The sequence below is a fragment of the Cherax quadricarinatus genome, chromosome 23 (genome assembly GCF_038502225.1).
Source record: "Cherax quadricarinatus isolate ZL_2023a chromosome 23, ASM3850222v1, whole genome shotgun sequence".
Classification (NCBI taxonomy): domain Eukaryota; kingdom Metazoa; phylum Arthropoda; class Malacostraca; order Decapoda; family Parastacidae; genus Cherax; species Cherax quadricarinatus.
In genome coordinates, this window is record NC_091314.1 from 38341382 (window position 1) to 38362940 (window position 21559).

A 21559-nucleotide genomic window follows, 5' to 3' on the forward strand; every position below is an offset into this window, starting at 1 on the left:
AAAGATGAGCAAGGGTTTTAAGAAGGTTCAGCCGGCTGTGACAAGTTGCCTTCAGAGAGGTAATGTGAGGTTTCCAGGATAACCTACGATCAAAGAGGAGGCCCAGAAACTTGACTGTATCACGTTCAGGGATACAGGAGCCATAGAGGTACAGAGGATGATCGGAGATGACAGAGCGTCTAGTGAAAGTAATTTGGTGGGTTTTAGTGCTGAAAAATTTAAACCCACGTGTGGTGGCCCAATTGGAAACACAACAGTCAGCGCCTGCACAGGCAATAGCGAAGTCATCAACATAGAGTGATGACCAAATATTTGATGGAAGACTAGAGGCCAAATCATTAATAGCAAGGAGAAAAAGTGTTGTGCTCAGAACACATCCCTGGGGGGCACCTTCAACTTGGATAAAGTCCGGGGAGAGCACATTATTAACCCAAACACGGAAATGCCTGTCAGTTAAAAAGTTCTTAAGGAAGGATGGTAGATTGCCTCAAAGGCCTAAGGAGTGGGCTTGGGCTAAAATATTATACCTCCAAGTTGTGTCATATGCCTTCTCAAGGTCAAAAAATATGGCAATAACTGAGTGGTTATTCGCAAAGGCATTACGAACATACGTATCCAAGCGTAGTAAGGGGTCTATGGTAGAACGTCCCTTGCGAAAGCCATATTGATGAGTGGAGAGACTGTTGTGTGTCTCTAAATACCACACTAAACATCTATTTACTAGGCGTTCCATCACTTTGCAAATTGCACTGGTAAGAGCAATGGGACGATAGTGGGAGGTTTCATGTCCCATAGTGCCTGGTTTGCGGAAAGGGAGAACAATGGCGGATTTCCACAGCTGTGGAAGAACTCCTTGTGACCAAATAAGATTGTAAAGGCGTAATAGGACTGCAAGGGCTGACTGATGTAAATATTGTAGCATACGAATATGAATGTCGTCGGGCCCAGCTGCCGATGATCGGCAAGCTGAGAGTGTTGCCTCCAGTTCTTGAAGTGTAAAAGGCACATTATACTGTTCTTCTCTGAAAGAAGAAAAGTCCAAGGGTGCTAACTCTCTGGCAGACTTTGAGGAAAGAAATAAGGGGCATAGATGGAGTCCCTGAGAAATATGGACCAGATGATTGCCAATTTCATTGGCAACATCTAGTGGGTTTGCTATATCAACACCGGCAACCCGCAGAACAGGAGCCGGGTCAGGAGAATATTTACCACTCAGTTTTCATACTTTTTTCCAGACTGCACTCATAGAGGAAGCAGAGGTGATGGTGGAGACATAATCTCGCCAGCAAATGCGTTTAGCGTCACGGATGACATGGCGAGCGATCGCACGCTTCTGCTTAAAATCAAGAAGTCTCTCTGTGGTTCTATTGTACCGGTACCTGCCCCATGCAGCGCGTTTCAAACGTACTGCACGAGCACAAGCAGGAGACCACCAAGGCACGCATTTCTGAGAATGCCTGCCCGAAGTTTAGGGTATAGAATGAGAAGCTGCAGTTAAAACGGAGGACGAGAAGAGGTGTAAAAGCTCATCGATGGAGGACGAAGAAGGAACCTCTCTAAAAACAGGTAGGTGTGAGTAAAGGTTCCAATTTGCCTGATCAAATTGCCAGCGTGGGATGCAAAGAGGTGGTGAATATGAAGGGGAAGTAAGAATGATTGGGAAATGATCGCTGTCATGTAAGTCCGGAAGAACAGACCAAGTGAAGTCTAATGCGGCAGAGGAAGAGCAGACTGAGAGATCGATGCAAGAGAGAGTGTGAGTCCGAGGATGAAAATGGGTGTGAGTACCTGTATTTAAAACATGGAGGGGGTGGGTGGCAAGAAAAGCCTCTAACTGAATGCCACAGGAATCACAGTGAGACCCCCCCCCCAGAGGAAATGGTGGGCATTAAAATCACCAAGTAACAGAATCGGTGGTGGTAATGACGAAACAAGAAAGGCAATATCCGGAATAGATAATGCCCGAGAAGGAGAGAGATATAAAGAACAGAGCGTATACCACCTATGCAAGTGGATACGGGCTGCTGTGTAATGCAGCGAAGTACGAACAAATAGCTGATGGTACGGAATATCAGTGCGTAGAAGAATGACACTTTCATTAAAGGTCCCATCAGGAAAAGGATCTGAAGAATACAAAAATTATAGCCTGAGATGGGAGAGATAACAGCAGAGTGTAATTTTGGTTCGTGTAAGCAAACACCAACAGGGGAAAACTGGGAGAGTAACATCTGAAGCTCACCCCGATTACCCCTGAGGCCGCGTATATTCCACTGTAAATAGGCCATGATTGGCAATGATAAAGATACCTGAAATCCGCAGGTAAGGGTCCCTACGGACTAGAGGGGTTAGAAAAGTCCACATGCGGAGGCAGTGGAAAACGTTCAAGCAGCGAAGGAACGGTGCGCTGTGAAGAAAGGAGTTGCGCAGATGGAGTAGAGGAGAGAGAAGGAGCGGAGGGTGGATCAGTGTCCATTGATGGTTTGGTCTCTGCAATATATTCAGAGATTGCTTCAAGTGTTTCAGAATTCAGAGACGTCATATGGGAGACAATATTGGAAATGGTAGGGGGAGGATGAGTAAAGATTGGAACTGTAATAGACTGTACCAAGGTAGGGGGGGGGGCGAAAGGGTGGAGGGAACTGGAGAAGCGTGGAAGGGGACAGAAGAGGCAGAAACCTGGGAGGTGGCAGAAGAGGAAGAAACTTGGGAGGGAACAGGGGAGGAAGGTACAGTATGAGGAGGAGGGTGAACCTCTACACTTGTAACAGAGCCAGTGAGAGGGGGAGAACCAGGTACAGAGACAGGGAAGGGAAAATGAGGAGGTGGAAGATGGGCAGGAAGTGTTAACGGACCTTTTTTTGACTTTTGAGAAGTAGAGGGACGATTGGGAGGAGGTGTCATACGAGATCTTGCCGCTACTGAGGCTTGTGAGAGAGAACACGAAGAAGCGAGATCAGACTGAGACGTTGAAGTAGGGATGTCTGAGCCGAGGACAGCAAAAGAATTAGCTACAGGAGTGACTATGGGAGAGGTAACCACAGAGGTGGGTGCAGAAGATGGGATACCAGAAGTGGGGGGACGTTTTGAAACACGGGAATAAGAAACACGAGGTAGTCTCCCTTGGAGGCAGAGATGAGAAACTGCCATGGCATAAGGGAGACCTTTGAGGTAACGGATTTCCCGCTCGTTTAAGTAGACTTGACAACGGCGAGAGTATGAAGGGTGAGCCTCATGACAATTAAGGCAAGAGGGAGGTCGATTGCAAGACATATTAGAATGGTCATCGGCACCACAGACTGGGCATTCGGCGATAGATCTGCAATATTTCGCTGGATGGCCAAATCGCCAGCAATTTCTACACTGTTGCGGTTTAGGGATCACCTTTCGAACTTGTAACCGATGTCCTGCTATATAAACTGAGGATGGGAGTTCACGGCTGTCAAAAGTTAAACGAGCCACATTGCTAGGGTATCGTCTCCGCCCGCGGGCAGAAAGAACATAAGTGTCTACCTTGAGGATTGGGAGATCTTGGAGTTCCAGCTGTTCTAGAATGTCAGTGCCACATGTCTGGAAATTTTGTTGAGCTATGGTATGGGGCAGAATGACGGTACCACTACAAGAATTGAGGGAATGATGCTTTTCAATAGTTACAGGAACAGTATCGATATGGGAAAGACGAGAAAGCTCATGAGCCTGGGTAGCATTCTGTACGGTGACGATGCGCGTACCGCTCTTGAGAGCATGAAAAGAAATATCTTTACCAACATGGCGTAGGAGTGCCTTGCCAATACTGTGGTCAGAAAGATAGGCAGTAGAGGAAGTCGGTCATAAAGTGAAGAATTTATTCCATTGTGCAGTCTGAAACTGAGCGTGGAAAGGTAGTGAAGGACGTGTCGATCTTTTCTGAGAAGCACGAGAAGGTGGAGAAGTATCATCAGCAGGTAATTGTCGTTGGCGTTTAGGCGTGGGACCAGAGTTGGTCCGACGTGGAACAGGCCGGCGATTCGAAAATTGCCGCACCGGAGAGGGAGAGGCCGGAAGCATAGTCAGAGGAGAGCGAAGGTCAGATAAATCGAAGGAGTCAGTCGAGGCCTCAGTACCTGAAGCGGGTGAGGAAACAGCACTGGCGAGAGGTACAGAGGCATGAGGAGTGTCCGAACAGTGGTCCAAAGACGAGGCGGGGTCAGAACGGGGTGCGGTATCAAGAAGGGGCCCGGGAGTAGCAGGTTCATGGACTAGGGCTGCCATGGTTAGGTTACTTCTTTCTTTTTGTTTTTAAGAAAAAAAAGAAAGAAGAAAAGAAAAGAAAAATAAAAAAAAGAATAAAAAAAGGGGGGACCGGGGAGGGATAGTTCCTAGGAGGAATGAAAGGGCCAGAAATCTCCCTCCACGCCCAAGAGGACCTCAGCACCGCAAGTAGCGCAGATGCAGCATGGAACCCGTGCCATACCCTACCCGTCATGCCAGTAAACCAGCAATCCGGGATAGCAACCTCACATCTGCCGAGCTACCTCGGTGGACAAAAGAGAGGGCGGCCGGAAATCCGCCACAAAGCATACCTCCTTCGGCCACCACCCTCAGAATCCAAAAGGTGGCTTCCAGAGATACACCCGTCGCCCGAGAGACACCAAAAGCCACCCTCCGGGATACCGGAGAGGGATCAGGACATCCCCAGGCAATCCAGATTCCACGGCAAACTACGCCACCGCCAAAACCTCAACAGAATGGGATGGACCCCGGTACCCTTTTCCCTACCTAGGAACTAGCGTGCCTGTGGAAAAAAAAAAAAAAAAACCAAAGGCCAAAAAGGAAGGGCAAAAGGGAGGGGTGGGGAGGAGGAGGAGGAAAGGAAAAAGGGGAGGATGGGGAGGATGGGATAGGGAACGGGGGATTGGGGGGTAATTAGGTTCGGTCTGAGGAAGTAGACCGACAGGTCTAATTCCTCAGACCAAGAGCCTCTTCACCACGCCAAGGAGCCCCCCTTGAAGAGGATGTGGATTGTAGAATGCGAAAAATGCTTTAAATAGTTGAACTTGCTTTGTTATTATGTTTACATAATATGAGAGTGAATTGGTCACAACAGTCATAGTAGTACTGTAAGATGATGATGATAGTGTTTAAACTGCTAAATAAGTAGAGTGTACTAATACTTTGTAAATAAAACAAACCTGCCAGTCATATCTTTCTTTCTTTCAACAGACTGGCCGTATCCCATTGAGGCAGGGTGGCCCAAAAGGAAAAACAAAAGTTTCTCATTTTACATTTAGTAATATATACAAGAGAAGGGTGTATTGGACGTGTGGTGTGATTTGCTTACTCCTGAACATTGGTAAAAATCGAACATTTCCGCTACTTCATCGCGAAAGTAATGAAAACCATCTCCGTTTCTGTAATATGTTTTCCATTTTATCACCTAAGACTATGAAAACGAGAATACAGTACAACGATAAATACTATACGAAAATACACCTCAAAGTCGGCGTTTTAATCCAAAAAAACGGTCAGTTTTTTTTTTCTCATTACACACTGTGTCCTGGAGGATTTTTTTTATGTGGTGCACACTGACCACACCGACCCATTCTCTCACATGTGGGCCTACCAGGTTTCTCCTCCTTGATTTGAAGCCACTAGAATTTATGAGTATATATACGTCAGAAACAGTAGCGCGTAAGACGTATTTATACGGCGTAAGCAGTCAAAGGGTTAAAAACCATTTGTCTCCATTCACTCCTATCAAACACGTTCATGCATGTCTGCTGGAAGTCCAAGCCCCTCGCACACAAAACCTCCTTTACCCCCTCCCTCCAACCTTTCCTAGGCTGACCCCTACCCCGCCTTCCTTCCACTACAGACTGATACACTCTTGAAGTCATTCTGTTTCGCTCCATTCTCTCTACATGTCCGAACCACCTCAACAACCCTTCCTCAGCCCTCTGGACAACAGTTTTGGTAATCCCGCACCTCCTCTTAACTTCCAAACTACGAATTCTCTGCATTATATTCACACCACACATTACCCTCAGACATGACATCTCTACTGCCTCCAGCCTTCTCCTCGCTGCAACATTCATCACCCATGCTTCACACCCATATAAGAGCATTGGTAAAACTATACTCTCATACATTCCCCTCTTTGCCTCCAAGAACAAAGTTCTTTGTCTCCACAGACTCCTAAGTGCACCGCTCACCCTTTTCCCCTCATCAGTTCTATGATTCACCTCATCTTTCATAGACCCATCCGCTGACATGTCCACTCCCAAATATCTGAATACATTCACCTCCTCCATACTCTCTCCCTCCAATCTGATATCCAATCTTTAATCACCTAATCTTTTGGTTATCCTCATAACCTTACTCTTTCCTGTATTCACTTTTAATTTTCTTCTTTTGCATACCCTACCAAATTCATCCACCAACCTCTGCAACTTCTCTTTAGAATCTTCCAAGAGCACAGTGTCATCAGCAAAGAGCAACTGTGACAACTCCCACTTTATGTGTGATTCTTTATCTTTTAACTCCACGCCTCTTGCCAAGACCCTCGCATTTACTTCTCTTACAACCCCATCTATAAATATATTAAACAACCATGGTGACATCACACATCTTTGTCTAAGGCCTACTTTTACTGGGAAATAATCTCCCTCTTTCCTACATAATCTAACTTGAGCCTCACTATCCTCGTAAAAACTCTTCACTGCTTTCAGTAACCTACCTCCTACACCATACACCTGCAACATCTGCAGGTGTATAATTTCTACAATCTCTTTTGTTCCCCTTCCCTTTATATAAAGGGACCATACATGCTCTCCGCCAATCCCTAGGTACCTTCCCCTCTTTCAAACGTTTATTAAACAAAAGTACCAACCACTCCAACACTACATCCCCCCCTGCTTTTAACATTTCTGTCATGATCCTATCAGTTCCAGCTGCTTTAACCCCTTTCATTCTCCGTAATGTCTCACGTACCTCCCCCACACTTACATTCTGCTCTTCTTCACTCCTAAAAGATGGTATACCTCCCTGGCCAGTGCATGAAATTACCACCTCCCTTTCTTCCTCAACATTTAAAAGTTCCTCAAAATATTCTCGCCATCTACCTAATACCTCCCTCTCCCCATCTACTAACTCCCCTACTCTGTTTTTAACTGACAAATCCATACGTTCCCTAGGCTTTCTTAACTTGTTTAACTCACTCCAAAATTTTTTCTTATTTTCATTAAAATTTCTTGACAGTGCCTCTCCCACTCTATCATTTGCTCTCTTTTTACACTCTCTCACCACTCTCTTCACCTTTCTTTTACTCTCCATATACTCTGCTGTTCTTATAGCACTTGTGCTTTGTAAAAACCTCTCATAAGCTAACTTTTTCTCTTTTATCACACCCTTTACTTCATCATTCCACCAATCACTCCTCTTTCCTCCTGCACCCACCCTCCTATAACCACAAACTTCTGCCCCACATTCTAATACTGCATTTTTAAAACTCATCCAACCGTCTTCAATCCCCCCACTACTCATCTTTGCACTAGCCCACCTTTCCGCCAATAGTCGCTTATATCTCACCCGAACTTCCTCCTCCCTTAGTTTATACACTTTCACTTCCCTCCTACTTGTTGTTGCCACCTTCCTCTTGTCCCATCTACCTCTTACTCTAACTGTAGCTACAACTAAATAATGATCCGATATATCAGTTGCCCCTCTATAAACATGTACATCCTGGAGCCTACCAATTAACCTTTTATCCACCAATACATAATCTAACAAACTACTTTCATTACGTGCTACATCATACCTTGTATATTTATTTATCCTCTTTTTCATAAAATATGTATTACTTGTTACCAATCTCTTTCTACACATAGCTCAATTAAAGGTTCCCCATTTACATTTACCCCTGGCACCCCAAATTTACCTACTACTCCCTCCACAACATTTTTACCCACTTTAGCATTGAAATCCCCAACCACAAGTACTCTCACACTTGGTTCACAACTCCCCACGCTTTCACTCAACATTTCCCAAAATCTCTCTCCTCTACACTTCTCTCTTCTCCAGGTGCATATACACTTACTATAACCCACTTTTCACATCCAACCTTTATTTTACTCCACATAATCCTTGAATTAATACATTTATAGTCCCTCTTTTCCTGCCATATCTTATCCTTCAACATTATTACTACTCATTCTTTGAAACCCCTGACCTAATCCCATTTATTCTTCTCCATTGAAACTCTCCCACCCCCTTCAGCTTTGTTTCACTTAAAGTCAGGACATCCAGCTTCTCATTCATAACATCCACAATCATCTCTTTATCATTTGCACAACATCCACGCACATTCAGACTTCCCACTTTGACAATTTTCTTCTTCTTATTCTTTTTAGTAATCTTTACAGGAAAAGGGGTTACTAGCACATTGTTCCCGGCATTTTAGTTGACTTTCACAACATGCATGGCTTACGGAGGAAAGATTCTTATTCCACTTCCCCATGGATATAAAAGGAAAAGTAATAAGACCAAGAACTATTAAGATAAAATCAAAGAAAACTCAGATGAGTGTGTATAAATAAATGTGTACATGTATGTGTAGTGTTACCTAAGTGTAAGTAGAAGTAGCAAGACATACCTGTAATCTTGCATATTTATGAGACAGACAAAAAAACACCAGCAATCCTACCATCATGTAAAACAATTACAGGCTTTTGTTTTACATTCACTTGGCAGGACGCTAGTACCTCCCTGGGTGGTTGCTGTCTACCAACCTACTACCATCAATATATATGATGCCACACATGGTTTGGTAGTGTGCCCACTGCTATCCCCAGGGAAAAGAGTACATCCCAGGACCCAACGCCAGCAACACAAGTGATAGTGAGAAAGATGGTGCATTGCTTGGGAAAGGTCATAGGCTCTGGGCAAAACTGGTACCACATGCACCAGCAAGTGGTGGCACAAAGAGGCATTGAGCACCAGTATCAGCCCAGGTTGGGAGGCATGGCCCATACCCAACACTGCAATGACCCATGGCTGCCTCCACTACCCACACACAACCACCACACCACCATGTGTGTATGCTGTTGTGTATACATTTTTGTAAATAATGTACTGCTGACATTATCAGTGCAGGTATTGTGTTACATACAATGGGTGGCCATATGTACATCGTGTATGATATGAGTCTTAACCCTTTGACTGTTTCAGGCCCCTTTCTGAAACTGTCATTCTATGTCGCCAAATATTCAAAAAAAAATTATTTTTTCTTATGAAATGATAGAGAATCTTTTCCCGATGGTAATGACACCAAGAGTTCGAAATTTGGCCGAAAACTCACGGAATTACGCTCCCGCGAAGTTAGCGGAATCGGCGACATATGTGTATCGGCGATTTCGCCAACTTTGAGCCCTGTTTTCAGCCAATTTCGTTGTTCCAGTTGACCAAACTCATAGCTATTTCTTTAGAACTCCATTTTATCTATCAGCTGAGTACAAGAAACTGCCCATTTACCAATTTGAACTACCCAATATAGTGGTCAGAAATTGGCAATTTGGCCAATTTCACGCAAATTAAAAAAGATGCCAATTTCAAAATAGGGTCCAGAATAAACAAGGTAGACATTCTTGGCACTAAAATAGCATATCCTCTGTTCATTAGTCACATCTCTAGGCCCCTCTTATATTATTATTGCTTTCTATTTTGATTTTTTATTCATACAAAAAAATACAAAATTTACTGTTATGCAGACTACTGCATTATTGTAAAAATGGTATAAATAATATCAGTGCACTAGTGAAAGAATATTAGACTCCCCAGTTGACGTGTATTGGATGTGTGGTGTGATTTGTTTACTCCTGAACATTGGTAAAAATCGAACATTTCCGCTAATTTGAGCTCAGTTTCAAGGTCGTTTTCATCGTCTAAGTAATGAAAATCATCTCTATTTCTGTAATATGTTTTCCATTTTATCACCTAAGATCATGAAAAAGCGAATACAACGATAAATACTATACGAAAATACACCTCAAAGTCGGCGTTTTATTCCAAAAAACCGATCAGTTTTTTTTTCTCATTACGCAATGTGTGCTGCAGGATTTTTTTTATGTGGTGCACACTGACCACACAGACCCATTCTCTCACATGTGGGCCTACCAGCTTTCTCCTGCTTGATTTGAAGCCGGTAGAATTATTGAGTATATATACGTCAGAAACACTGGCTCGTAAGACGTATTTATACGTCGAAAACAGTCAAAGGGTTAAAGGCCACAAAAGTTACTGAAAAATGTAAAAAATTTGAAAAACCCAAAAGTACAAAAAACAAAATACTAATATAATGCAGAGTGTTCAGCTAATGCCAATGTTGCCATCAGTGGGTCATCGACCTTCAACTTTACACCTTCTGACAGTGAAGAGATGAAAGGATATGATATAGCACATTCTCACGTTTATGCTCAACATTTTTGTTGACCTCCATGTAAGCTTTTTTTTTTTTTTTTTATTTTCGAGGTTACTATCAACCCACCAACTGGATAAGTACTGTATTGTACTGTAAACTCATAGCTATGCATATCACAAATTTTGTTAACCTCACCATCCAGAATCTAAAGAGCTGCACACAAGAAAAGCTCTAAAATGTTGAAAATGCTCTCTCTGGCACAATTCTAATAATTAAATTACTGTATTTTAGTTTATATAGGTACACATAGTAATAGGCTTTCTCCATGTGTTAAACCTAGAAACCCTGTCCAGTCTATGCCTACATGTATTAAAAAATGGGAGGGCTCCATCTTCTCACTTTCAGCATTTAATTTAATGGAGGTAACATATCTATTTAATATGGTTAGAAAGTCATCAAGGATTTCATTAACAGACCAGATAAAGCATATCATAGATATATCCACGTTCATTTAGTCAGCAGGCCAACTTTCAAAATTCTGAAAGAGTACGATACAAGGAAACCCGATTAACACATTACACTCTGCCAGGATTGCCAGTTTTGACTTTCTGTCTCACAAACATAAATATATCAAGCTAATATTAATCAATTTCACTTCTATTCACTACACTATCACCTGCATATTTCTAGTGAGTGTGTGTTCCTTGAATTAGCTCCTAAAACCTGTACCACTATATTTTTTATTTACTTGCATTCCCACCTTATGCAAAGTGAGATGAAATCCCTCCTGGTCAACAAATGCAAGTCACTGAAGACAACTAAAATGCCAAGAGGTAGAAGGCAGATTATTCATTTGTTTAACTAGAATTATAAAGCCAGAAAACTGTAAGAAGCAACATTTACCAAGGGCAATCCCACCATGAGGTGGAGCCCCAGACTCCAGTGCTTCAATAAGGAAACCAAGAGTTGATGGTTCAACACCCATAATATCCTGCAGGACAAACCGCTGCATCTCTGGGTCATGGATTCGTATAGATCCACCGCCAACTTCACATCCATTCAACACCAGGTCATAATGCTGTGATTTTGCCTAGAACAGAAACTCAGAAAATATGTAATTAACAGATAAAGGTATCAATAATGTAAGTCATACTTCATATTGTATGTTGGCATAAATTGAAGCTTAGCTTCAACATTCACTTAACATATTATAAATATATTTTAATAATGAATATAAACAAATATATGATGTATCTGTGTTCATTTTTGCAGATTTCATGAAATATTAATATCGAACAACATAAAACAACACACCTTAAAAGGATCAGTGTAAAGATAATGAGTATCATCTTCCCTGGGCAGTGTGAAGGGATGATGGGCAGGTAAAACATTTCCTTTATCGTCTTTGGTAAAGAGAGGAAAGTCTACCACCCACAGGAAGTTGAAGTGTTCTGGGTGCCTCACAATAATTCCACTTTCCTCCATGGTTTTAGCTGCTAGCAATCGTAATTTACCAAGCAAACCCAACTGTAAAGTCAATCAAATAATATAAAAATTATCAAGTACAGTGGACTCCCGAGTTTCGTGATTAATCCGTTCCAGAGAGTCTGCCGACTGGCGAAATTCACTATTGGCGAATCTATTTTCCCCATAAGAAATAATGGAAATCCAATTAATCCGTTTCAGACAGCCAAAAGTATTAACAAAAAATTATTTTTTTAAAGATTAAATATAGATTTACATACAGAAAACAATGACAAATAAATATAAAGCACTAATAAAATGGATAAATGAACATTTAACATCACACTTAACCTTTATTGGTTCTTGTTGGTGTAGGAGGTAGGTAGGAGGCAAGAGGAAGGCGAGTTTATTATGCTTCAATATGATGCTAATATCATCTCTACAGCTTATTTATCTATCATAATTCATCTAATATGACATTATAAACAATATTAATAACAAAGAAACATGATATATACTCTAGAATACATAAAATATGTCATACTGTATGAGAGGAGTAAATGGTTTAAGTGTTGTTGTTGGGTTTAAGGGCTGCCACTGAGAGAAGCCGTGTTGGTGGCGGTGGAGGCTTTGGCCACCACCACCATAATAATATAATAATATCTTTATTTACTACAAGTACATGTACATGGTATGCAGTCCTAGCTAACAACAATGACATACTACTATATAGAAAGCCCCTTGTTATGCTCCGCATGTCGGGCAAATTAGGTCATTGTCCCAGGATGCGACCCACACCAGTCGACTGACACCCAGGTACCCATTTTACTGATGGGGAACATAGACAACAGGTGGAAAGAAACACGCCCAATGTTTCTACTCTGACTGGGAATCGAACCCAGGCCCTCACTGTGTGAAGCGAGAGCGTTAACCACCAGACCACCAGAGCCCCATCACACTTAAACAATGTATGTACTGTAATTTATAAATAAGAAATATTTACATTTTAATTTATAAATAAGAAATATTTACATTTTAATTTATAAATAAGTAAGTTTATTCAGGTATACACAAATACAGTTACATACATAGATTATCATACATAGCAGCATATGTGTAAAGGACCCAGGATAACCCAAAAAATTCATGAGTGACATATTTCCATTGGTGTCCTTTTATATTTACACTTATATTTACTTCTATACTTACATTTTTATATTTACACTTACCTTGGAGGAGATGTTAGTTTAATTAGTTTGATGAAGGAGATGTTGGCAGAGGTTTAGGGTGGTGGAAGATAGCAGGGCGGTGTATGTTCAGCGGTCCTATACACATCCAACAACATTGGAGAGTTACTCTCATGTTTTTCTATCGCTTACTCGCTTAACTTACTTGCTACACTGTTAATTCTACACTTTATCGCTGGCTGGAGCTATAGCCTTTATTGATACCTGCTGCTTTAGTATCATACTTATCGTAGAATCACTGAATCACTGCAGAAGGCACATTCTCCTCTCTTTCTCCCTCCTCTACTTTAGTACTTTGCTATGAGTTTTTTCTTGAATTCTATCGTGTTTCTCACCTTCTTTACCAAAGGGCTGGCACTAGGAGCATTCTTTGGGCCCATGGTGGCTTATTTAGCAGTTGCAAGCACAAAATCAATGAATTATTATGAAATGAGTTGTATGAACCTGTGGGGTGATGGTCACATGCTGGTATACAATGGCACACTGAGTGTGAATAGTGGGGGAGACTGGCTTTGTGTGCGTGCTGACAGGCAGATGCGTACAAGAAAGTCGCCGAATCACGAGTCCAATCACGAACCACGAAGCTAAATTTTGCCAAAAAAACTTACCAAAAGTCGGATTTCACGTAAGTCGCAGCCGCCGAACGGCCGGGGTCCACTGTAGTTACTTGCTAAATTATATCTCCTATACTTCAAGCTTTTCAAAACAAGTTGATAGTTTTAAGCAGTCTTCAAACTGAGCTACAGTATTAACATACACTTTAACAAAGCTGGAATTTAAAGTGCAGTATATAAAAGTTAAAATTATAAAAAATGCATATACACAGGTACTATATCACAATATATGTATACTATATAAAATAACTTAATCAACTGACCACATCATTAGTTGGGCCCACTGCCATGACTAGTATGTCTCCCATTACAGCCCCGAGTGTTTGAATTAATTCCCTTTGGCTTATAGCACTCATTTTCTTGGACACCGCTCCCTTTAATGTGAGGTCCTCACAGATGTAAAACACTGATACTCCAAGCAGGTTATGTTGTGTTCTGGCTAAATTTTCCCAGGATGCTACAACCTTCTTAGTGACTTGCAGCTATGGAAGAAAAAATCATCACTGCACTTTAATCATAAAACAAAAATTGTTATCAATACATTTCATTTTAATTTACAGTTTTCTTTCTTTTCGGGTCACACTGCCTTGGTGAACAAAAATCATTTTATAATCAGAGCATACAAAGCCAATTATATATATATATATATATATATATATATATATATATATATATATATATATATATATATATATATATATATATGAGAGAGAGAGAGAGAGAGAGAAAGAGAGAGAGAGAGATAGGGAGAGAGAGGGAGACAGAGGGAGAGAGAGAGAAAAAGAGAGAGAGTCAGAGAGAGAGAGACAGAGAGAGCGAGAGAGAGAGAGATAGAGAAAGAGAGAGAGAGAGAGAGAGAGAGAGAGAGAGAGAGAGAGAGAGAGAGAGAGAGAGAGAGAGAGAGAGAGAGAGAGAGAGAGAGAGAGAGAGAGAGAGAGAGAGAGAGAGAGAGAGAGAGAGAGAGAGAGAGAGAGAGAGAGAGAGAGAGAGAGAGAGAGAGAGAGAGAGAGAGAGAGAGAGAGAGAGAGAGAGAGAGAGAGAGAGAGAGAGAGAGAGAGAGAGAGAGAGAGAGAGAGAGAGACAGAGCGAGAGAGAGCGAGAGAGAGAGAGAGAGAGAGAGAGAGAGAGAGAGAGAGAGAGAGAGAGAGAGAGAGAGAGAGAGAGAGAACTATAGACTTCTTCCACTTACCTGCCCACCAGGAATAACAAAGGCATGAGCAGAGTTCCCTGGTAATGTGAGAATATTTTCCAGCACAGTGGCTCCACATTTATGAAGATGATGCGTAACGTCTTGCAACTAATAACAATCAATATTAGTAATCTATATGGAATAGGTTACAACAGAGGCAATGTTGCATACTCATTAATGCTTAGTTAATTGACATTCTTTAATATCAGCAATGTCCAGAAGATAACTTCACAGATACTTTCTTAAAGAAATACAGGTAAAAAGTACATTTAGGGAAAATAGACTGGCGCAGTAGTTGGTTCCACAGGATGGTAGGCTGAATAACCCATATGGGTTTAGCTCCCTTTTTAATATAATAAAAATTCCTAATAGTTGTGAAATGGAAAAGTGAGACAGTACAGTACCTACTGTTGAGAGAGAAACATTTGTGAGAGGAGAATGTGGTGAGAGTATTTTATAATCAGTATGAAAGATTATACAGCTCAAGATCTTGAAAGTAAATGCCTTAGAATTAATAACAAAAAAGAAATATGAAACTGAAACTGAAGATTAATAATTCAAGATCAGATGAGCTGATGAGATGTAAAGCCTTTCCCCAGAATTATATATAGAACCCTTGTAGAGGAAATTTTTTTAAGTGTAAACACAATACAGTCAACACTACAGACAAAGGTGAACAAGACAAAATCATCTATCCCCTTCTATTCTTCAAAGATGCCATCCTGTTGTACTGCTCCTTAGATACAATATTCTTAATATGAATATCAGTTTTGACTGTTTCTTCAGCTGCTTTCATCTCTCAGTATATCATCAAATGCTTTAATATCCAGAACAGATATTAGATGATCTGACCTTGCCAATGTACAGGTTGGCCATCACTAATCCGGCATCAATGGGACCTGTAGTGTGCCGGATTATAGAGTTTACTGGACTACAGAGTGGTTAGGTTAGAATACACTTAATTAACCTATCAATAGAGACTCTTTCTGCTACATCTTCCTCATTTTCATCACAGTTTTCTCCTTCACTGGCTTGTTACTGTGGATTTACAACCATCTGCACACTTTCTGAATCAGTATAATGATGAAATTTGAAATTATGCTAGCAAAAATTAGTGCCAGATTACTGATAGAACCAGATAACTGATTGCCGGATTAGTGATGGCCGACCTGTAGTAGTAGTAGTAACCTCTCTTCACCTAACTTAACCTTTGGCTTTCTCTCAATATTTTTCACAAATGATAATGATACAGACAAACAGAAACCTCATCAAGTTTCATCTCTGAAGTTCAGAACTTGAAGTAAAGGCCCAAAGTTTTGGAGATACTTGTCAAATGCTGCAATGTGATTACCCAGAACAACTCACAAGTGGCTAATTTCTAAATTCTTAGCAGAATGTTGAGGGTCAAGATAAAAAATTAAGAAAGCATGTAAATTTTCAGGAATTTGCTTCAAAGTATTAGCAAAACACTCTTGTTTACTGGACTTACTAAGTTCCAGGTGCCCCACATGGATATCTGGAATTAAAATCCAACATAACAGAATTGAACTGCAAAGTACAAAATTCAGAGAGCTGCAGAAGGTCCATGAGTGAAGTACACAGAATTACAAACACAAAGTGGGTTAACCAACATTTGACAGAATTAGATTTTACAAGGAACCATGAGCATTTTTAACCCTTTGGGGGTTTCGGATATACTAGTACGGCTTACGACCAAGGGTTTTTGACGCACTAGTACGCCTAAATTCTAGCGCCCTCAAATCTAGTGAGAGAAAGCTGGTAGGCCTACATATGATAGAATGGGTCTATGTGGTCAGTGTGTGCAGTATAAAAAAATTCTGCAGCACACAGTGCGTAATGAGAAAAAAAAAACTTTCACTGTGTTTTTGGATTAAAACAACGAATTTGCGCTGTATTTTCATATGGTATTTATTGTTGTATTCTAGTTTTCTTGGTCTCATTTTATAAAATGGAAGACATATTACAGAAATTGAGATGATTTTGACTGGTTTTACAATGAAAAACACCTTGAAATTGATCTCAAAGTAGCAGAAATGTTCGATTTTTACCAAAGTTCAAAAGTAAACAAATCATGCCAAGCATCCAATACACATCAACTGGTGAGTCTAATATTCTTTGAAACGTGCACTGATATTATTTATACCGTTTCTACACTAATGCAGTAGTCTGCATAACAGTAAATTTTATTTTTTTTTTTTTGCAAGAATAAAAATTCAAAGTGGAAAGCCAAAGAAATATAAGAAGGGCCTGGGGATGTGACAAACGAACAGGGAACTTGTTATTTTAGTGCCAAGAATGTCTTACTTGTTTATTCTGGACCCTATTCAGAAATTGGCATCTTTTGAAATTTGTGTGAAATTGGCAAAATTGCTAAATTCTGACCACTTTATTGGATAGTTGAAATCGGTAAATGGGTGGTTTCTTGTACTCATTCGATAGAAAAAATGGAGTGCTAGCGAAATAGTTATGATTTCTGTCGACTAGTACATTGGAATTGGCCGAAAATAGGGCTCAAAGTGGGCAAAATCGCCGACGCGTAAACATCGTCGAGACCACTAACTTCGCAAGAGCATAATTCCATAAGTTTTCCATCAAACATCATACGTTTGGTGTCATTATGATCGGGAAAATATTCTCTATCCTTTCATAAGAAAAAATAATTTTTTTTTTTTTTAAATTTGGCCAACCCTGAGAACAAGTCTCTGAGAGGACCTGCCAACCCCCAAAGGGTTAAAGGAGTCTATTTTTTTTTTTAAGTACAGTAGGGCCCCACTTTACGGCATTCCACTACTACAGACATTTCAAATTATGACCAAGCTCTCTACACGGCTCCACCCACCTGACTTTCTAATAAGGTCACCGTGCCCCACCCAGTTTGTTCACATTCTCCGTGAGCACCACGTCTCTCGAGCATGTCTGGAAACTTTCCAAAATTTCAAGTGTTTTAAAGTTATTTCATGTTTTATTTTTTTTTTTCCAACAAGTCGGCCATCTCCCATCGAGGCAGGGTGACCCAAAAAGAAAGAAAATACTTTCACCATCATTCAACACTTTCACCTTACTCATACATAATCACTGTTTTTGCAGAGGTGCCCAGAAATACAACAGTTTAGAAGCATATACGTACATATAAAGATATACAACATATCCCTCCAAACTGCCAATATCCCAAACCCCTTCTTTAAAGTGCAAGCATTGTACTTCCTATTTCCAGTACTCAAGTCCGGCTATATAAAAATAACTGGTTTCCCTGAATCCCTTCACTAAATATTACCATGCTCACACTCCAACAGCTCGTCAGGTCCCAAATACCATCCATCTCCATTCACTCCTATCTAACACACTCACGTATGCTTGCTGGAAGTCCAAGCCCCTTGCCCACAAAACCTCCTCTACCCCCTCCCTCCAACCTTTTCAAGGACAACCCCTACCCCGCCTTCCTTCCCCTACAGATTTATACACTCTCCATATCATTCTACTTTGATCCATTCTCTTTAAATGATCAAACCACCTCAACAACCCCTCTTTAGCCCTCTGACTAATACTTTCATTAACTCCACACCTTCTCCTAATTTCCACACTCCGAATTCTCTGCATAATATTTACACCACACATTGCCCTTAGACAGGACATCTCCACCACCTCCAACCGCCTCCTCACTGCAGCATTTACAACCCAAGCATCACACTCATATAAGTGTGTTGGTACCACTATACTTTCATACATTCCCTTCTTTGCCTCCATGGATAACATTTTTTGTCTCCACATATACCTCAACGTACCACTCACTTTTTTTCCTTCATCAATTCTGTGGTTAACTTCATCCTTCATAAATCCATCCGCTGAAACGTCAACTCCCAAATATCTGAAAATATTCACTTGTTCCATACTCCTTTTATCCAATTTGATATCCAATTTTTCTTTATCTAAATCATTTGATACCCTCATCACCTTACTCTTTTCTATGTTCACTTTCAACTTTCTACCTTTACACACACTCCCAAACTCATCCACTAACCTTTGCAACTTTTCTTTAGAATCTCCCATAAGCACAATATCATCAGCAAAAAGTAACTGTCAACTTCCATTTTATATTTGATCCCCCATATTTTAATCCCACCTCTCTCCCAAACACTCTAGCATTTACTTCTTTTACAACCCCATCTACCCCCATCTATAAATATATTAAACAACCATGGTGACATTACACATCCCTGTCTAAGACCTACTTTTACTGGGAAGTAGTTTCCCTCTCTTCTACACACCCTAACCTGGGCCTCACTATCCTCATAAAAACTCTACAGCATTTAGTAACTTACCACCTATTCCATATACTTGTAACATCTGCCACATTGCTCCCCTATCCACTATCATATGCCTTTTCTAATTGCATAAATGCAATGAAAACTTCCCTAGCTTTATCTAAATACTGTTCACCTATATTTTTTTTATTTTTTTTTATTATCACACTGGCCGATTCCCACCAAGGCAGGGTGGCCCGAAAAAGAAAAACTTTCACCATCATTCACTCCATCACTGTCTTGCCAGAAGGGTGCTTTACACTACAGTTTTTAAACTGCAACATTAACACCCCTACTTCAGAGTGCAGGCACTGTACTTCCCATCTCCAGGACTCAAGTCCGGCCTGCCGGTTTCCCTGAACCCCTTCATAAATGTTACTTTGCTCACACTCCAACAGCACGTCAAGTATTAAAAACCATTTGTCTCCATTTACTCTATCAAACACGCTCACGCATGCCTGCTGGAAGTCCAAGCCCCTCGCACTCAAAACCTCCTTTACCCCCTCTCTCCAACCTTTCCTAGGCCGACCCCTACCCCGCCTTCCTCCCGCTACAGACTGATACATTCTTGAAGTCACTCTGTTTCGCTCCATTCTCTCTACATGTCCGAACCACCTCAACAACCCTTCCTCAGCCCTCTGGACAACAGTTTTGGTAATCCCGCACCTCTTCCTAACTTCCAAACTACGAATTCTCTGCATTATATTCACACCACACATTGCCCTTAGACATGACATCTCCACTGCCTCCAGCCTTCTCCTTGCTGCAACATTCATCACCCATGCTTCACACCCATATAAGAGCATTAGTAAAACTATACTCTCATACATTCCCCTCTTTGCCTCCAAGGACAAAGTTCTTAGTCTCCACAGACTCCTAAGTGCACCACTCACCCTTTTCCCCTCATCAATTCTATGATTCACCTCATCTTTCATAGACCCATCCGCTGACACATCCACTCCCAAATATCTGAATACATTCACCTCCTCCATACTCTCTCCCTCCAATCTGATATCCAATCTTTCATCACCTAATCTTTTTGTTATCCTCATAACCTTACTCTTTCCTGTATTCAGTTTTAATTTTCTTCTTTTGCACACCCTACCAAATTCATCCACCAATCTCTGCAACTTCTCTTCAGAATCTCCCAAGAGCACAGTGTCATCAGCAAAGAGCAACTGTGACAACTCCCACTTTATATGTGATTCTTTATCTTTTAACTCCATGCCTCTTGCCAAGACCCTCGCATTTACTTCTCTTACAACCCCATCTATAAATATATTAAACAACCACGGTGACATCACACATCGTTGTCTAAGGCCTACTTTTACTGGGAAATAATTTCCCTCTTTCCTACATACTCTAACTTGAGCCTCACTATCCTCGTAAAAACTCTTCACTGCTTTCAGTAACCTACCTCCTACACCATACACCTGCAACATCTGCCACACTGCCCCCCTATCCACCCTGTCATACGCCTTTTCCAAATCCATAAATGCCACAAAGACCTCTTTAGCCTTATCTAAATACTGTTCACTTATATGTTTCACTGTAAACACCTGGTCCACACACCCCCTACCTTTCCTAAAGCCTCCTTGCTCATCTGCTATCCTATATGCTTCAATGTAAACATTTGATCTACACATCCTCTACCCACTCTAAAACCTCCTTGCTCATCCGCAACCCTACATTCTGTCTTACCACTAATTCTTTCAATAATAACCCTACCGTACACTTTTCCTGGTATACTCAATAAAATTATTCCTCTATAATTTTTACAATCTCTTTTGTCCCCCTTCCCATTATATAAAGGAACTATACAAAAATTAAACAATTACTATACAAAATTATACAAAAATTTAACAATTAAACAAAAATATCAACAATTAAACAATTAAGCAAAAATATCAACCACTCCATCACTATATTTCCCCCTGCTTTTAACATTTCTGTTATGATCCCATCCATTCCAGCTGCTTTACCCCCTTTCATTCTACATAATGCCTCACACACCTCCCCCACACTCACATCCTGCTCTTCTTCACTCCTAAAAGATGGTATACCTCCCTGGCCAGTGCACGAAATTACCGCCTCCCTTTCTTCATTGACATTTAAAAGTTCCTCAAAATATTCCCGCCATCTACCCAATACCCCTATCTCCCCATCTACTAACTCCCCTACTCTGTTTTTAACTAACAAATCCATTTGTTTCCTACGCTTTCTTAACTTGTTTATCTCACTCCAAATTTTTTTCATATTTTCATTAAAATTTCTTGACAGTGCCTCTCCCACTCTATCATCTGCCCTCCTTTTGCACTCTCTCACCACTCTCT

The 21559-nt window shown here is 40.9% G+C and overlaps 1 protein-coding gene across 5 annotated transcripts in view; it reads right to left on the reverse strand.

The window, feature by feature from the left end:
- Positions 1–21559, reverse strand: part of AspRS-m (aspartyl-tRNA synthetase, mitochondrial) — a 120700-nt gene that overhangs the window by 537 nt on the left and 98604 nt on the right. For all 5 annotated transcript variants that reach the window (XM_070088098.1, XM_070088096.1, XM_070088094.1 and 2 more), the window contains 4 exons: positions 14905–15012; positions 13979–14197; positions 11705–11917; positions 11294–11480 (listed from right to left, as the gene is read on the reverse strand). In XM_070088098.1, the coding sequence (XP_069944199.1) occupies positions 11294–11480; positions 11705–11917; positions 13979–14197; positions 14905–15012 (727 nt within the window). The remainder of the gene's footprint in view (positions 1–11293; positions 11481–11704; positions 11918–13978; positions 14198–14904; positions 15013–21559) is intronic.